This window comes from Mustela nivalis, assembly GCF_964662115.1.
Source record: "Mustela nivalis genome assembly, chromosome: 6".
Lineage (NCBI taxonomy): Eukaryota > Metazoa > Chordata > Mammalia > Carnivora > Mustelidae > Mustela > Mustela nivalis.
Window position 1 is genome coordinate 155,522,073 of NC_139025.1, and position 19,094 is coordinate 155,541,166.

A 19,094-nucleotide genomic window follows, 5' to 3' on the forward strand; every position below is an offset into this window, starting at 1 on the left:
GTTCCCAAACAGACGCATTTCAGGTCAATTTCTCCCCCATCCGGCAAACACAGGCCAGGTCAGGGACGCCGACACAGGGACACCACCCCGCCCAGGAACAGGTCCCTTCTTCGGACAGATTCTCACAGAGACAGACACGCACGAACCCGTCAGAAAACACTGTCTCAAGTGATGAAAGTCAGAAACAGCCAGAAGGGGCCCACGGAGGAGACGGAGGCCCAGAGACACGGCCCCCGGCATCCTCCTGAGAGGGCGGTGCGGGCGCCATGCCACAGCCACACCTGGAAGGCTGCCCCGGGGACTGATTCTGGACTTGGGGCTCCCGGTGTGGGAGAAAGGGCCGCTGCTGCTTCCAGGCTCTCGTGTGGGGCGATCTGCTCCAGCAGCCACACACCTTCCCCATCCCCGCATGAACCCCTGCCGGCTCGCAAGTCTGGAACCACACGTGTACGATTCGAGCAGCTGCACTGCCACCAGAGTGACGTGGGAACGTGGTCAGGGGGCCCCTGCCAGTGCCCGTCCACTACACGTGCACAGTCGAGCACGCCATCCTTCACTTTGGAGCATGTCACGTCTACAATAGTGTGTCCTGTCCCAAAACCCCGCCCGAGCAGGAGTCATGGCACTGGCGAGCCCCCAGGCAGGGGCAGCAGGTTGGGTCCCCCCGCCCGACGCACAGACCTGGCATCCAGCCCCTGCCTGGACCCCTCCCGTGCACCACCTCCGCTCAGCACCTGAGCTCCTGACACGCGGACCTGGGGACTCAGGAAACCTGCTCTCATGGCCGCTGCCTCGCACACAAACCCCCTCGTGCAGGTCCCCTGTGTGGCTGAGGGCCACTCCCCGGGGCATGGCAGGGGCCAGGCCCTCCCCTCGTCAGACCTTCCCAGCACGCGCCCGGTGCTGTGTGACCTGCTGGGGACAGACGGGCTCGCGCGGGCGGTGGGCGACGGGCCAGAATGCAGAGAGATGTGGCGGGACTCGCCCGGCAGAGGGAGGGTAAGGCAGGCCCAGGGGGACAATGTTTGAACAACTAAGGGAGCCAAGCAGGCCGGCGACACGGCTGAGCCCATGGGACCTCGATGGCCAGGCCCAGAGCACGGCCATCAGCCACCGGCAAGGAGGAGCCTCTGAAAGGCCTGTGGCAGGAAGGACGGATTTGGGTCACTGGGGGTAGGGTCCGTGCAACAGGAGGGTCCCCGACAGGCACACAGTGCTCATGGGGCCCCCTGCCGGCCCCCAACTCCAGACACACAGGAGGCACGGCCTGTCATGCCCCTGGTGGCCCGGACAAGACCATGTTGTCCTCAGGTCACGTCCCACATGTGCTGGGTGCCTCAGCACACTCTCCACTCAGGCCTAACGGTCTGCGGCTCCTTTCGGGGCCACGGTGGTCACCGCAGCGCAGCCTCACAGGGTGGTGGGACCTCCGGGGGCGGCACGACCTCCAGGGGCGGCCCGGCCTCACGGGGTTCCCGCCCTTGCAGTGCGGGGCCAGCTGAGGTCGGGAGACAGGTGTGCCGGGCAGGCCCTCACATGCCCCGGGGCTGCCGGCCCCCACCCTGCCAACACCGCACCCCACACCACGCTCATGCACACGCGGGGTTTGTAGGCTATTTTTCCAAGTCCTGTGCTGAGGCTGTGGCACGTCTTTCCTGCACAGACCGAGCTGTGCCCGCAAGAAGACCCCAGATACATACGTCCCAGCTCTGGCGCAGCCGCCCCACCTTCCCCAAACGTCTGGGGGCGCGGTCCCAGCCAGGGAGACGGCGACGGCGCCCAGGATGGCCAGCCGCGCACACAACTCACTATGCCCACGGCCTGCGGGCCAGAGATGGAAGGGCTCGCAGGAGGGCCGGGGGGACACCTGTCGGAGGCCGGCTGGCAGGACGGGCAGGCGCTCCCGGCCAGCTTGGTCTCCGCTGCCGCCAGCTCCCTGGCGGGAAGCTCCGCTGCACCCCCGGTCTCTGCAGACACGGTCACGTCCGCGGCAGCTACATCTGCGGACAGGCCCACGGGGAGCCAGCACCGAGCTGGGCAGCTCCTGGTCACGGCCTCAGCCCTCACACCCAGTGTGTGGGAGTCATTTACACGTCGTGTGCCCGCAGCCTGGTTTTCTACCGGAGAACACAGAGCTCAGAGAGGTTCGGTCGCCAGCTCAGCACCACACAGCTCCTGACCACAGGGCCTCCTGCACAGAGCAGTGGCCGGGGCGGGACCAGCCCTGCACGGAGGGACGGCCGGGCCCTGTGGTCACGCAGCAGGCCAAGCTTGGCGCCCACCAGCGGGCCCAGACTCCAGGCCCGCAGAGACACAGGGCAAAGCTCATGGGGGCTGCCAGACTCCTCCCATGCACACCTGTCCCGCCCAGGCCCCTCACGAGCTCTGGGGCACTTGCCTCCCCCCCTGCCCACACACACGCCTCCAGCCCCGAGCCCGCCCCCGCACGCGGACCAGGCTGAGCTTCCTGGGAGCATGGGCCTCTCTCACCTGAGGGGCCCGGACGCCGGTGGGTTAGCAGAAATGCTGGTAAAAGCAGGAAACCACACCCTGCTCACCAGCGTGGGCGCCTCTGCAGTTACCCGTGTGGGCCACGGCCCCGGCCCCGAGTCCGGCTGCTGACCCTGCTCCCTGGCGCCCCTCCCGGGCCAGCCGTACCCGCAGGACATCACCTCATTTGTCCAAACCTGTTTGGCTTCTTTTAAAAGTGGACCCTGGACTTAGGGTTGGGAAATAATCCCTGTACAGAGTCTGTAGGTCGCTCACAACTTCTCCCTGCGTGTGTCGCCCACGTCCTAGGGGCAATTTTTTGGAGTCACCCCATTTTATCCAATTTCCCCCAAGCGTTCAACTAATTTTTCACAGGAAAGGTAACTCCACGTCATCCACACGGGCTTACTGTTTTGCCGACAGAATGACATAAAAATCTGGCAAATCAATAGTTTCCCAATTATGTTCTTATGATGGATGGCACGGGGGGTGCGGGGCTCCAGCCAAGGGACCCCAAGTGTCTTGTCACTCTGCCGCACACCTGCCAGGGCCCTGGGCACGTCACCTTCCCGCTCTAAGCCTCCGCTGCGTTGCCCATCACAGGGAGAGACGGCGTCCCAGCGGCTCCCACCATCTCCAGAGTCCGCGCTCCGCACCTGCCCGTAAGCGGGATGAGCAGGACGTGCCAGTGGCCAGGGGGCCTGGGGATCAAGGGTCCCGTGGCCACACACAGGGCCTCTGGGGTCAGAATATGGGGACGCAGAGGCCTATGAGACAGACTGTCATCAGACCAAGGAGACGCCCGCAGGCGGAGGAGGACCAGTGCTGCTTCCGACGTGGGAGGCACCAGCAGAGAACAGGACGTGGAGAGTGGACGGCCCGATGAGCAGGAGTGAGTCTGCAGTGGGCGGGGTGCCCCCCATACCCCACTCGGCTTCCCTGCACACAGCGGCCGTGTTTTTACCACCGACAAGTATGAGCTTCTTCGTTTACTGAACCCGACCATAAGGTAAAGGGAGAACGGGGCTGCCTTGGGAAAGAGTGTCGCCCCACATGCGTGCGGTTCCCGTGGCCGCCCCCACCCCGAGACCCCGTGGGAGCGGCTGGCCCACTGTACCCAGCCGGCGGCCCGCGGTGAAGCAAGGAGACCCGGCTGCGCCCCCACAGCACCCACCACGCCGAGCCAAGTGCCTGGGGCTCCGCAGCCGCCACCATGGTTGTCTCGAACACGGCGACGCAGAGAACTCCGCAGCTCAGCCGGGAGAAGCCAGCAGGGCGCTCCGGTTCCTGTCCTGTGTGAGGGGCGTGGGAGTGGCCGCGGCAGCCCAGCGGCAAGCAGCGAGCTGAACTGCAAAGCCAACACCTCCCCTCGGACCCACAGCGGACAGGGACATGGGGCAAACTGCCGTCCCCAGGACGGGAGAGCCAGGCAGGACAATGCGGAAGCTCAGCTTCCTGCAGGGGACTCGGAAGCACGCCAGCGCGGGCTGGGATCCCAAGCTGTAATGGGCGGTCACCAGAGGCTCGGGCAGAGCCTCCCCGAGGGCAGGAGCCCCGGGGCACCGGATCCCAGAGGCCCCCAAGGTGCTGTGAGGTTAACCTTCAGGAGCTCAACCAGGTTCCCCCCGAGAACGTGAGGAAAAGTCCCTCGGAATTCCGGCAAGGAGACGGGAAAGAAGTAGCTGTAAATTCTCCAGCACACCCTGCTCTTAACAAGGCCTGCCCTCGGGGGACCCTGGTAGCCAGAGCCTCACTGACCTGGGCACAGGGGCCCCCAGCTCTGGCCCCTCTTCCATCCTGGCTGCCTACGAGGGAGGGAAAAGACAGAAACCCTTGTGGGGGCACAGACAGCAGCGGGGCTCACCCGTCACAGAACAAAGCACCCCTACCTCCCCACCTCCCCACCCCTGCTCCGGAGGCCGGTCTGCGGCCTTTCCTTCTCCCGGCACGCCCTGTCCCGTCCCTTGAGGAAAGAGACGAGGCAAGCCAGCATGACGTGGAGAGAGCACAAGCGGCGGCGGAACCGGACTAGGTGGGATGCAGAACATCGGGCCAGGAACGCCAAACAATCCCGACTCACGTGCTCCGGGCCCTAAGGGATCAAGCGTCAGCTCGCAAGGTCAGATGCGTGACATAGAGAGAGACGGAGACCCCAAGAAAGAACTGAAAAAAAAAAATGACAGATTAAAAAACAAAAACAAACCATTGCAAGACAAATGAGAAGCGCCTGCTGGGCCCACTGGCGATCGGACAGGCTGAGGGACTCCTCGGGAGAGCACAGACCTGACACCAGACCGAGGCAGCACAATAAATACTTGAATCTGGGGGTTATTTCCCCAAATGACTGTCAGGCATCAACCACGGCTCCACGAAGCTCAGGGAGCACCAAGCAAAACGGTTTGTCAAAACCTCCTCACCCTGGCACGCCCGGCCCACAGGAGAGAGGATCACAGATTTAGAGGAAATCCGGAGAGAAGTCCCAGAAAACCCGTGACTGGCAGAGCTAAGACCGTCATCCTCATCTCGGCCGGCCGGCGAGTGAGATGTGAGCGGAGGAAGAGATCGATCGCCGCGCTCCGCCGTGCTAGGATCCTCACTCCGCGAAACCGGCCTCCGGGAGCCCAGGAGAAACGGGCTTCCTCGGAGAAACCGGGAGGGAGCTTGTGGCCAGCGGACCTGCGGACACCCGCTGCCCTCCGCAGACAGAAAGACGCCATACAGACGAGAGACTCGGACCGAGCACGAAAGAGGAAAGGAGGAGCCAGGAAGACGGGACGGGGAGAGTTAAACACGGACCTTCTCTCTTCCGTTCCAACTGCTCTAACCGGCAACAGCTTCTTCCAGATAGTGACGCCATCGGTGTGCTGGCTTCGGTGTGTGCGTGCGCCCCCGCGCCCCCGGCGCCCCCGCCATGTACCACGGCAGCGACCCCGGGACGGGGGCAGCGGCTGGGACCGCCGTGCTATTAGGAGGCACCCACCTGTGGCGCAGCACGGGGTGATTTTAAAGGGAATTGGATTAGCAGGAAATGCGTGTTGCAAACTCCAGAGCAACCGCTTAAAAAAAAAAAAAAAGAAAAAGAAACAGCTAAAAAGGAAGTATAAGGGACAGGCTAAGGAAGGAGAGAAAACGAAACCATATAAAACGCCCGATGAAAACCTCAAGAGGCAAGGACGCCCCGTGGCTCTGCCGCTCAGCACGTGACTCTCAATCACAGGGTCGTAACTTCCAGCCCCGTGCTGGGCGTGGAGGTTACTTAAAAATAAAATAAAACCACAGGAGGCAGGACGCGTGGGAGACATAAACCAGGAACAAAGAAAAGGGCAACAAACAGAAAACAGGGACACGTTAATCTAACCGCTCCAAGAGTCACCGCACGCCAGAGGCCCACATGCACCAGTTAAGACAGAGGCGGTCGGGACGAGAGGGTGTGCCGTCTCCAGGAACCACTTCACAAACGCGCCCGGACAGATGAGACGCAAAGGGAGAGAAACGCGGCGTCCTAGTGATGCGGATCACACGAAAGCAGGAGCAGCTAGATGCGTCCTAAGGTGGACTTCAAAGTGAGGAAGTCGGGAGGGATGAAGAACGCGTTTCACAATGAGCAAAGGTCAACCCTCCAAGGACACGCGCCTCTCCGTGCACACACCCTACCGGCAGAGTGCTGGTAAAACCACAGACCCAGAGAACCCACTACGGTAGTCTGAGCCTTCAACACCCTCAGCCAGAAAGGAGAGGACCCAGCAGGCAGAAAACCAGTACGGCCCTCGCGGACGCCGATGGCCATCCACCAGCTGGATGTCACCGACATGCAGCCGACTGTGCGACGACGGAATGCACACTCCTCTTTTTTTTTTTTTTTTAAGATTTTATTTATTTATTTGACAGAAATCACAAGCAGGCAGAGAGGCAGGCAGAGAGAGAGAGAGGGAAGCAGGCTCCCCGCTGAGCAGAGAGCCCGATGCAGGGCTTGATCCCAGGACCCTGAGATCATGACCTGAGCCGAAGGCAGCGGCTTAACCCACTGAGCCACCCAGGCGCCCTGCACACTCCTCTTGAGCTCGTGGGGAAGAGACCACATTCTGAGCCACAAAACACAGCCCAACAAATTTCACAGAACAGAAACCCTATGCCTGTCTTCAGACCACAGTGGGACTGAACTAGAAATCAGTAACAGAAACATTAATAAAAATCCCGAAATACATGAATAAACAACACACTTCTAAAAACAAAAACAAAAACAAAAAAACCCCACACAGGTCAAAGAAGAAATTTCAAGATACATTTTAAAATGTTTTAAACTAAATGAAAGCGAGAATGCAATTTATCAAAGGTGGTGGGACACAGCCAAAGCAGTGCTCCGAGGGACGTGTGTAGCCCTGAGTGTGCATGGTGGAAAGGAAGAAAGATCGGAAAGCAATATATTTTTTTAAAGATTTTGTTTATTTTTGACAGAGAAAGACAGCAAAAGAGGGAACACAAGCAGGGGGAGCTGGAGAGGAGGAAGCAGGCTCCCCCCCTGAGCAGAGAGCCCGATGCAGGGCTTGATCCCGGGACCCTGCGATCAAGACCTGAGCTGAAGGCAGACATTTAATGACTGAGCCACCTGGGTGCCCCTAAAATCAATAATCTATGTTTCCACCTCAAGAAACTTTTTTTAAGAGGACAAACCAAATCCAAAAATAAGAAGGAAAAGAAATAATAATTAGAGCAGAAACCAATGAAATTGTCAACACGAAAGAGAAAAAAAAATCAATGAACTGAAAACTGGTCCTTTGAAAATATGCATCAGTTCAATAAGCCTCTCGTCAGGCTGGGAAAAGAGAGAGAAAACAGAAAGTACCAAGATCAGATATAACACGGGGGGACGTGGTTACAGATCCCACAGAAACATAAAAACAGAAATTCTAGAACACAAATGTGATAACTGAGATGAAATGGACCAGCTTCTTGAAAGACACAATCTGCCAAAATTCACACAAGGAAAAAACGACCTGAGTGGTCCTGTATCTGTTACAAATACGGACTCAATAACAACCTTCCAACGGGAGACACCAGGCCCAGATGGGTCCGCGGGTGAGCTGTACCCACCATTTAAGGAAGAGATTACCCCCGTGCTGTCCACTCCCTGCCAGAGGACGGAAGCAGAGAGGTTACCTCCTAACTCACCCTGCGAGGCCAGGACTCCGCGGATACCAAAACCACAAAAAGACATTCAAAGAAAACCACAGGTAATGCCTGTCAGGAACACGAAAAACACGAAAAAACACGAAACAGGAGCAAGTCAAATCCAACAACATATAAAAAGAAGGACGCCCACACCCGGGCAGACTCATCCCAGCCACGCAACATTTGAAAACTCATTAATGTAACTAAGGACTAAAAATAAATCACGTAATAGGTTCATACCAATAGATGCAGGAAAAGCGTGACAAAACGCAGCTCCCGCGCATGATAAAAACTCCCGTTAAACCAGGAAGAGAGGGAACTTTGTCCATGTGATAAGGGCTATCTACAGAAACCCGACAGCCAACATCCTACTGAATGGTGAGAAACTCAAAGCCGTCCCACGAAGACGAGGTCCAGTGCAGGGACGTCTCCTCTTACCGCTCCTGCCCAACACTGAGCCGGAAACCCATGCTCACGTAACAAGGCAAGAAAAAGAAATGAAAGGTATACAGATAAGGAAGAAAGACACAGCTGTCTTTGTCTAAGATGACATGGTCATCTATATAAAAACTCTGAGAGAATAAACAAAAACTCCCGAATTAATAAGCAATTACAGCAACGTGGTAGGATACGACGTTCATAGCCTACGTTCTCCTACAGACCAACAGCAAACAGGTGGAACCTGAAATTAAAAACAGTATGACCGGGGCGCCTGCATGGCTCCGTGGGTGGGGCCACTGCCTTCGGCTCAGGTCATGACCCCGGACTTCCAGGACTGAGTCTCGCATCGAGCTCCCAGCTCCTTGGGGAGTTGGCTTCTCCCTCTGACCTTCTCCCCTCTCATGCTCTCTCTCACTCATTCTCTCTCAAATAAATAAATAAAATCTTTAAAAAAAATTTTTTTCTAAAAAAATAAAAACAGTATGACTTACCTGAGCACGCCTGAGCAGGGAGTATCGGGGTGGGTGTGTGTGTGTGTGCGTGTGTGCACGGAATGCCACGAAACTCACGACTGGAGTCAAAGAACAACAAAGTAATGGACAGACACTCCACGTTCATGGGTAGGAAGACTTAACATCGTCCAGATAGCAGTTCTTCCAAAACGGATCCCAGATTCCACGCCATCCCAGTCGGAATCGCAGCTGAGTGTCCTCCGGATGTCGATAGACCGATTCTAGAGTGTACACGGGTAGGCAGGAGACCCCGACAGCCAACACAATGTCGACGGAGAAGAGCAAAGCCAGAGGGCGACGGTGCAGACCTCAAGACAGTGTAAACCTACCGTCCTCGAGCCCGGATGACGGCGGAGAAAGAGCTAATACATGCACGGGACGGAAGAGAGAGCTCAGAGACACAGCCCGGTCAGCACGGTCCACTAAGCCCGGACAAAGGGGCAGAGGAGCTCCTCTGCACATGTCGCTAGAACAGCCAGATGTGCACACGCCAAGTCAGAGTCGAGACCCAGGCCTTCCACTCTTCACAACGACCCCCTCAAATGCGTCACAGACTGAAATGTAAAACGCGAAACTGTGAAACTCCAGAAGGTCACACGGGAGAAGGCCTAGACGGTCTTGAGCGCCAGGATGCCTTTTTAGATCCGACACCAAATACAAAGTTAATGGAAGAAATAACGATCAACAGGACTGCACGGCAACTAAGACGTTCTGCTCTGGAAAGACAGTATCGAGAGAATTGGATGACAAGCCACAGACTGGGAGCAAACATTTGCAAAAGGCACACCTGACAAAGGACCATCATCCAAAATATACAAAGAGCCCTTACAACTCAATGAGAACCCAACCCAGTCACCATGCCGGCCGAAGACTGGTGTCCACGGGATGGAGGAGTCACGGACCTCCCCCTCTGAAACTCTAACTGTAAATTATTTGAATATATAGGCAAATTAACTTAATTTATAAGTAAATTCATTGAATTTAAAGAAAGAAATTAAAAAGAACAAAAAAGTGGTCCAAAGACCTTAACAGGCACGCCCCAGAGAAGAAAGATGCTCTGTGTCACAGGCCCTCAGGGAAACGCGGATGAAGACATCAGTGACCCCCGCCACACGCCTTGCAGAACAGCCAGAACCCGAACCCCAGGAGCCACGTGCGGGCAAGGAAACAGGCGCCGAGACCCTCCCCCATGGGCGGTGGGAATGCAACCCCGCTGGGCGCTTTGCCAGGCAGCTGGGCGGTCTCCGACAGCAGCACACGCTCACGTGCCGCCCGGCAGCCGTGCTCCTTGGCATCTACCCGAGGAGTCGAGGACTTCGGCCACACGGAAACCCGCGCGCGGACGTCCCTGGCGGCCCTGTAACCGCCAAACTTGGGAGCTCCGAGGACGCCCTTCAGAGGGCGACCGGACTAACGGCCCCACATCTCCACGATGGACCATTCAGCACGAAAGACAGACGAGGTCTCATGGCAGGAAGACAGGGAGGAACCTCGAGTGCGTGTCACCAAGTGGGGGAAACCGATGGGAAAGGCAGCGTTCTAGGATTCCAGCAAAATGGACCTTCTGGAAAAAGCAAACCCATGGAGACAACGAACTGCTGAGATCGGGCCGCGGTGGGGCCGGGGTGGGAGGGAGACGAGTGAGCAGAGCGCGGAGGGGCTCTGGGGCCGAGAAAATCCTCCGTGTGATGCTGTGATAGACACACGTCGGCACACCCGCGTCCAGATCCACGGGACAGCAAGCGTGACCCCAACGTGTGCAACAGACTCTGGGTCAGTACGACGTGTCAGCGCAGGCTCGTCCTCGGTAAAACATATGCGCTCTGGTGACCATGGCGTGGGGACACACGTGGGGAGAGGGATGCGTGAAAACTCTACATCACGGCCTCAACTCAGCGTAACCCTGAAACTGCTCTAAAAAAGGGAGTATTGGGGAAAAAATTGGGGGCGTCTGGGTGGCTCAGCCAGTTAAGCATCCAACTCGACTTTGGCTCAAGTCGTGATCTCGGGGTCGTGGGACCAAGCCCCGTGTGAGACTCTGCACTGAGCGTGGAGTCTGCTTGAAGGTCTCCCTCTCCCTCCGCCGCTCCCCGCCGGCGCCCCGCTCTCCCCCCACCCAGGAATAAAAATAGAAAATTAAAGAACAAGGTAGTTCCGCGCATGTCAGCAGGTGAATACCTCCACGATACTAAGAAGACAACAGATCTGAGGGAGGGCTCCCCAAGGATCTACAAACGGCTGTCCGCACACGAGAAATCGCTCAGGATCGGGAGTCACTGGGGATCGCAAATCCCGACCGCAGGAGGCCTGCCCCCCAGTGCGGATGGCGAGGGCCGGAAGACGGGGGACCGCCAGCCCCAGGGAGGGCGTGGGGGGGTCCCTGAACCTCCAGCGGCGCTGCTGGGGACGCCTCATGTGCTGCGTCCAGAATGGCAGGCAGGTCCCCGAAGGTCGTGCAGACTCACCGCCCAGCCCGGTAGGGCCACCCTGAGCATGGACCCAGGGGAAACGGAAACACGTCCCCACAGACCCCGTCCCAGCGCTGGCAGACGCACCACTCCCGACAGCCACGACGTGGAAGCCACAGCATGCCCGTCCACGGCGGGACGGACACACAGTGTGCTCTGCGCACAGAACAGAGTCTCACTCCACCAGACCGGCCCCGGGGCGCATGCAGCCGCCAGCGCAGGGTCAGGGCCCATGAGCACAGGGCTGGGGGACGGAGCTGGGCACCTGTTCACAAGGGGACGCACAGGACGGGCAGACCCGCGGAGACAGAGGCCACCGGTGGTCACCGAGGGCGGCTGGGAAGCGGGAAGGGGTTGCTAGCGGATATGAGGGTTTCTGTTGGGGTCAGGTCGGGATGAAAGTGTCCTAGAATTGGTGGCAGTGATGGCCATTCTGCCGCAAGTACTAAAAAGCACTGAACCGCACATTTTAAATGGGCCAACAGCATGTACATGAATTCTATCTCAACAAAGTCTTACACACTCACACACACACACACACACACACACCAGCCCTTGCACCCCCGCCCCCCGCTCGCACACCCGCCGAGGGCAGATGTCTGCAGCATGGGCCAGAACAGCCCCGGGGCGGGGGAAGGGGGCTAACCCCCGGGGAAGACGCGCCGACTCAGCGGCCCGGGGGCCTCCTGACCTTGGACAAGCTCTTCCGAACCGGTTTCTGTTTCTGCAGCCTGTCGACCGCGCGACCCGGTTCACAGAGCCCAGCGAGCGACAACCAAGCCCGTGTGAGCACGTCTGGCGCAGGGCGAGCTGTGCAGCACACCCTCTGCACACGCTGAGGGAATGCCCCCATGCCCGAGGGCACCGGGCCAGCGGCAGGCACACGGCACTTTCACAATCATGACATGTGATCACACACAACCCACGTTCAGTTTCAGACGCCGCTTTCCAAAGACTCACTTGAGCTCAGTGCCCCACTGTTTGAAAGAGAAATTAATGGAATTTGGGTGCCCGGGGGCCGGCTGGTGAGCTGCTGCTTCTCCTACCAGCTCTCCGGGGGTGGCTTCCACAGCGAGGACGTTTCTGGCTTTCTCTGCAGAAGCATCCGGAGGTGTGCAGACGACATCTGAAAGACAGGCAAACAGAGGTCAGCCTCCACCCTCCCACGCGGAACTCCCTGTCCCACGTGAGACACGGACCCGTGCGCCATCGGCCACAGGACAGAAACCATGGTGGCTTCAGTCACCTAAGGCCCTTCCATGTCTGTGACGGGACTGGGAGGGACCAGGTCCCCTGTGCGGTCTCAGAGATGAGCACAGCGGCAGGAAACTGTGACCAAGGTCCACTGGCCTGAGCCGATGAGGGCCGACTCCTGGGATCCACCATTTTGCAGTAACGCAAAGTGCCCATGGACACCGCCTCTAAGAAAACGGGCGGAGGGGAGTGTCCTGCACACACTTGCTAATACTGGTGGTGGCGACCCGAGGAAGCAAGCTGGCACATCCCAGAGCAGTGGCTCAGAAAGGTCACAGGAACATGGGCTCTAAGGGGTGATCAAATCTCAGTAGAGCTTTTGAAATACTGAAGGTTGAAACAGTTGGTGTGCAGGATTTGCTTCAAGATACCAGAAAATGGGGGCGCCTGGGTGGCTCAGTGGGTTAAGCCTCTGCCTTCAGCTCAGGTCATGATCTCAGAGTCCTGGGATCAAGCCCCACATCAGGTCCTCTGCTCAGCGGGGAGCCTGCTTCCCTCTCTCTCTCTGCCTGCCTCTCTGCCTGCTTGTGATCTCTCTCTGTCAAATAAATAAATAAAATATTAAAAAAAAAAATACCAGAAAGTGGGTCGGGGTGTCCAGGGAACCCAGAAGGGCCCATGGAGCAGGAATTCTGGGAGTCACCCAGGAAATGTGGGGCAATGTTATAGATTCTCTCTTTGCATAAAACGCCCTGTAGTAGAAATTCTTCTAACGTTTTAAAAACCGTCCCCAACTGCAAATACTCTGCGTTCTCTGTGGTGGTGTCCTCTCCTCTCCGAGGGCAGGGATGTTTGTAGACAGAGGACAGCCTGCACTCCCCGTCCCCCTCCCCGTCACAAAGAGCCTCTGCTCCGGCAGCAGCGACCCTCGCTTGCTCGGAGGCAAAACCAGGAGCAGCCTGAGCACGGACACCCAGGAAGACGCAGCTTCTCATGGGAGGAACCGGATCTGAGCGGCTCAGGAGGGTGTCCACAGAGGGCCCTGGGCGCTGGCAGGGAGACCGACCCCAACCACGGGAGCCTGCCGCACAGGCGCGACACTAAGCAACCGGGTAGCGTGGGAAGGGCTCGGAGAACCCGTGGGAAAGCACGGGGCAGGAGGCCGTGGGGGCCGTGTATCCGTCGGGAGGACTCGGATGCAGCCCCCGAGCGGGCTCCTGAGAGGGACAAGCAGGAGGGGCGCTGGGGACACAAGAACAGGGGGCGGGCAGCGGGCTGTAAGACTCAGCGATGGAGGCCAGAGTCACGCCTCAGCACAGTTTCCCGATTCTCAGTTCGAGTCACCACCGCTGGTGAGCACGGCGTGCGCGGTGCACGGCCAACAAGAACACGTCTGGGAAGGACACACGAGAGAACAGAAGGTCACGCAGGAGCAGGGAGCCCCGGCACCCAGAGCCTGGGGTTCTGGAAGGCGCCGCAGGGACCTCGAGGGAGCGGAGGGGGACCCTGCCCATGCCTCCAACCACAGCAGCTTCTCTTTCCTCCTTCAGACGGGAGGCCCCGAGGTCTCACCTGCGAAGGGTTCCAGTACACACAAAACGAGGTCAAACACTGTGAACCAGGTCCAGCCCCCGGCCCTCAGGAGACAAACCCCGCACGGCAGGTGCCCTGACTGCACTGCCCAGGGTAGGGGACTGCACCAGGCAGTGGCCCACGAGGGGCACCCCCGTTCCTTCAGGAAACGGCAGCAGCCAAGCTCAGGAGGCCGAGGGCTGGTCTTCCCAGAGCTCGCAGCGAAGACCCACAGGCTGGGCCAGGACGTAGACGCGGCGCCCAGGCTCCTGTCTGCAGCCGGGCCAGCCTCTCCTGCGTGGCCGGGGGCGAGTGAGCAGTGGCCCTGCTGTGGGCACAGGCTCCCAACCTTCCTGGAAAGCACCTCCTGCCCAGAGAACCCCAGGCCCTGGGACCCTCTCCCCCCACACACACCGGAAACGCTTCCGAAGGAGCACGAGCCGAAGGGGTACAGGGGCCGGCTGCAGACAAGGGCCGGGAGGCCCGGGACGATGCCGGCGGAACACACCGTCTCTGAAAGTAATCATTCCACGTGAAAAAGAAGCAATTTCCCAGGTTTGGTACCACTGTCATTTTGCCTCGTCTTCGGTTTTTGCAGGAGCATGTGAGGTTTCCTTAATTAAGGACAGCGTCAGGCTTGCCCTCCCCCCGCAGCATCCGCGCACCAGCATTTGGGAGCCGCCGGGAGTGGGATATAAACTAGGTCACGGCAGGGTTTCCCTGGAGTCCGGCCGGCGGCCACCGGACCCCCCAGCTCTGGTCGCGGGAGCCGCGCTGAAGGCTTCCGGCCTCTGTTCTCTGCTCTTTCCAGCATCTGCAAACCTGGCAACTCGGACGCATCCTGACCGCAGGGCTCCCCCTCCTTACTGCTGCTGCTTCGCAGTCAGGACGCCACGTCGTCCACACAAGGGGGAAGCCCACTCCCACAGGTGGCACAGAACACGGCAGAAGAGGGGTCCCTCTGGGAGCTGGAGGACAGCGCGGGCTGGACAGGAAAATGCTTCTCTCCCCTTTACCAGAGTGAGTTTTAGCCCAGATCGCGAAGCAGCGGTCAGAGCTGTGGTCAGAGGCAGAAGAGAGATCTAAGTGAGGGCAGTGTGCGTCCTCAAGAGCCAAAAAGGAGGGGCTCCTGGGCCCCCAGGGGGCCGGTCCACGCATCCGGCCTGGCTGGTTCCACCCCGGGTATAAGCCTCGTGACCAGCAGAAAACAGGGGCTCCCACGCACTGGGGACTTGGCCCACAGATGAATAAAAGACAGAGTGACGAGGGACCAGGGTGGGAGGCCCTGTACTTCCCCAGAAAGCCCACGTGTCTCCCTTCTGACCTGCCTCTCCCGTCGCCTCCCTTGGAGAGACCCCGGAGTGGAGGTGGCACCACACCTGGCAGACGACTTCCCTCCCCTGCCTGCGCCACTCCCCACCTTCTGCAATCGGCTCCGACCCCAGCCTCGGCGCCAGCGCCCACCCAGCTGGTCCGCACCACCCCCCCCCCGCCCACGGCACCCCCGACCAGCTCGCTCGCACCCCCGGCCCCTCTGTCCATCACCAGGCTCCAAGGAGGCCCCTTCCAGGCACAACTGGAAGCCATTCCCCTACACACGCACTCTCTTTCCCGGCCCGATGTGAGGCCAGACGGCATCTGTTCACAGATGGGCTACGTGCTCACGTCCTGTGAGCTCTCCCCACTGGGATCGGCTGCCTCTCGGGCACCACGCGAGTCACCGCGACGGACACTTCCAAACAGGTCACAGAGAGGAAAAGCCTCTCTGATCAGCTCACAGGGTGACAGGTCTGCATCCCGCCCCACGGGGTCTTCCCTCTGACCCGCAGTCCCGGCACAGACCGCTCCTGGCCCCGCCGGCCCCGAGAAGGAAGTGCATGGTCTCCCCTCAAACCGGTCGTTTTCTTCGGGAAGCACGCCACGCTCAGCCAGGCATCTGGGCGCTGCTGTGCCCGTGGGCCCGGACTTGCCAGAGCCTCAAGAGACAAGGTGTAGTCACCCTGCAGCAGTTCGCCATCAGTCTACATGGGAAGTGAGCGCGACAGAAGGAGCTCTGTGCGGCTCCTGGAACCGGGCCCTCAGCCTCCTGCGCCGGCTTCCTACGGGTCTGGCTGCCTTGTGCCCAGCAGCTGGGAAGGGCTTTGATCGCTGCCTTTCGTCCTTGCCAAGTACTCCTTTGTGTGGAAACTAGGTCTTCACCACCCCAGTGCCCAGACGCACGGAGTCCGTCTGTGCGGCGCAGCGATCCCGCGGGGGCCGGGCTGCGGGCTAGTGGAGGAGACGGACACAGCCAAGCCACCCCTCCTGTGCGGCCTTGCGAACGTCAGCTGCAGGCACGAGACACAGAGCACTGAACTCTGGAGAAGGAACGTTCTGGAGGCCAGTGGGTGACGTGCTGCTCAGGGCTCCCCACAGCCCTTCCTTCCTCACAGACGCGGGTGGGGACGTGGCCATGGGCTCAGCTCAGAGCCCGGCCTCTCCCGCTCCCTCCGGGCTGGGGACAGCCATGCTGCACTGGCCAGCGAGGAGGGGGAGGCCAGGGACCCCCGCAGAGCCGCCTCCTGTCCGCCCCCCGCGGCGCTGCAGCAGGCACGGAGAGCTGCGCCCTGAGGCCCATGAACAGAAACGGCTCGGCCAGCCACGGACAGCGCTTCCTGAGACAGACACAGCCCCGTGAGCCAGGCCTCCCACCGACGACCCCAAGGCGACCCTCGCCGACTCCGAGTGACGCTTCCACAGGTAACGGTCTGCTCTCTGCCCGTCGCGGCACAGCGTGAGGCGTGGACGGCCCGTTCCCGCTCCAGCCCCTGCCCTGGGCCTCGCTCCCTCCCTTCTGACCCACCTCCAAACCCTCCAACCCTTCCGGCACCCCCGGCCCCGCCCCCTGCCAGGGCTGCGGCCACCATGGCTTCGAGCGGGACCCCAGCCCCGTTCCGCCCACCGGTCCCGTCCCCCGCACTCGGCACGTCTGACCCGTCACTCACCCTGCTCTCGCTCACCCGCGATGCCCCTCCGGGTCCTGGCCCGGACCACCCACGCAGCTTTGCTGGCCTCTCACGGAGCCGGACACCCGAATCGGCTGCTCCTTCTGCATCCCGAGGCCGCCCCGGGCTCACCGCCTCTCACGGTGGTCCGATCAGCCCAGGCCCCTCACCCGGCCACACGGTCCTCGAGGACACGGGCTGTGACTTCTCAGCCCTTAGAGCCCAGATGCGCACCACACCGGCCAGACCGTCCCTGCCAATGAGCAAACAGGCTCAGACAGACGCGCCGGGCGCAGTGCAGTGGGGCTCAGCACCCCCCTCGACAACCTGGCGGCATGAAGCACGTTCAGCTCGGGGGCCGTGGCCTCCCGAGACGCTCAGCCACCAGCCCCGGAGCTGTCGTTCCCGCGAGCCTCCCCCACAGCGACGTCAGGGGCTGCGGGCACTGGTGGGACCGCACGGGGTGAAAATGAGAATGTCCCAAACCAGGGGGCAGTGAAGACAGAGGGCGGGAAGATCATTTTTAACACAAATCAGAGTTCTAAACACATTCGGTCTAGCTCTGCGTCTCCCAGACGCACCCCGTGCTCCCAGTAAAGGAGCCGGGGCGGCGCGCTGGCTCGGGCGCTACAGCCTGGACCTCTGGCCCTCGAGGTCGTGAGTCCAGGCCCCACGCTGGGCGTGGACATTATAAATACCTACAGCTGAAGAACAAAAGAAGGGGACCGACTGGTGCCCCCAACCCCGAGGGACCGGGGGCGTCACGAATGCGCTCCGTCAGTCTCAAGGTCGAGACCAAGTCACAGGCTGCTTCTGGTGCGAACCCCTAGGACAGGGGCTTTCACACCCGCAGCGGAACCGTGACGGAGCCCTGAGGGCCCCTCGGCTCCATGTCGTCAGTGTGGACGTCCCCGAGAATGAGCTGAAGGCCTCACGGGACCACGTGGGGACAGACGTGACGGGCGTCCGGCACCGCGTCACTGTGCGTGGGGACAGGCGTGACGCGCCTTCAGTACCATGTCACTGACCACAAGGTCAGGCCACAGGGCCTGGCAAGTACTCGGGGGGGAGCAGGGCAGCAGGGGCCCGCGGGCAAGGGGCCTGCAGGGGAGGGGCTCTGCGGGCAGCTGTCCCCAGGCTTGCGGGGAACTCGATGGAGACCATGCTCCGTGGAGCAGAGGGCCGTGTGGGCATCAGGAAGGGCAGACCTTACCCTTTCCTTGGACTCTGGCATTGTGCCCCCCACGCCTGGCTTCTTCAGGCCTCCACTGCCTGCCCTCTCCCTGGAGGAAGCCAGGAGCCCTGTGCCCGGCCCGCCCCGGCCCCCGCCCGACGGTCAGTAGGCACGTGCTGCTCCACAGTCACGAGGACGTCAGGGCGTATCACTGTCGATCCTGAAGTAAGAAGCCCCTCATCTCTACACGGAGACCGTCTGTGAGTTACCAAACATCGTGGACAAGCCACAAATCCAGACTGAAATGGAACCGATACAGTCTCACTCAGGCAGACGACGGAGCACAGGCTTTGAGGATGAAGCGCGTACAAGTGACTGTGAACACGTGGTGGGGCGTCACCTCAGTGGGCACACGCAGGCAGGACAGGGGTCACCCTCGCCTCTCGACTGCATGGGGAGCCAGGCATGGCCTCAGCCGACCCCCACGGTCGTCCTCAGGCTGGAGCAGGACTCCGTTCGGGGAAGCACCCGGAAGAAACGGAACGCCACGGTGGGAAAGGGATGGCCGCTACTTTGGGTGGGAACATACATCAGGCCGCCCCACCACGGCCAACGGCTGTGCGCGGGGAACGGACGCGAATCCCCCTCCCGCGACTTACCTGGGTTATCTCTGGCTACGAGACCTTTAGAGAAATCCCCGGGGGTCGGGGAGGCCCTGCTGTCCCCCTTCACCATGTCCAGACCGCTGCAGTACTCCCACCGCTTCTGCTGGAGCTCCTGCAGCCAGTAGGTCATGAGCTGACGGTTAGGGGCCTGCAAAGACAGAAGGGGAGAGCGTTACGGCGGGACAGGGGGACGCGCTCTGCCCGTGGACCGCGGTGGTGGGAAGCACAGGTCAGAGAACCCGCCGTCGGGACGAGCCGGCAGAGCACCCAGCACGGACAGTGGGAGCTCAGCCCCAGGGAGAGATCCTCCCACGTGCGGGACCTGGACGTCTAGGACCATGAAACACCGTCCACAGGCACTTTCGGGACGGCTGGACAGCCTTGCAGCCCCTGCACGTGGCGCAGGCATAAAGCCTGTCGAGAGC

At 60.3% G+C, this 19,094-nt stretch overlaps 1 protein-coding gene across 14 annotated transcripts in view; it reads right to left on the minus strand.

The window, feature by feature from the left end:
* The window catches only part of TBC1D2B (TBC1 domain family member 2B), a 59,186-nt gene that overhangs the window by 25,776 nt on the left and 14,316 nt on the right, over positions 1 to 19,094 (minus strand). For 7 of the 14 annotated variants that reach the window (XM_082736252.1, XM_082736261.1, XM_082736260.1 and 4 more), the window contains exons 2-3: positions 18,664 to 18,817; positions 12,041 to 12,206 (exon numbers count right to left, since the gene is read on the minus strand). In XM_082736252.1, the coding sequence (XP_082592378.1) occupies positions 12,041 to 12,206; positions 18,664 to 18,817 (320 nt within the window). Of the gene's footprint in view, positions 1 to 5,286; positions 6,054 to 12,040; positions 12,207 to 18,663; positions 18,818 to 19,094 lie in introns of those variants that run through there. The other 7 variants (XM_082736257.1, XM_082736253.1, XM_082736255.1 and 4 more) reach the window with 7 other exon arrangements.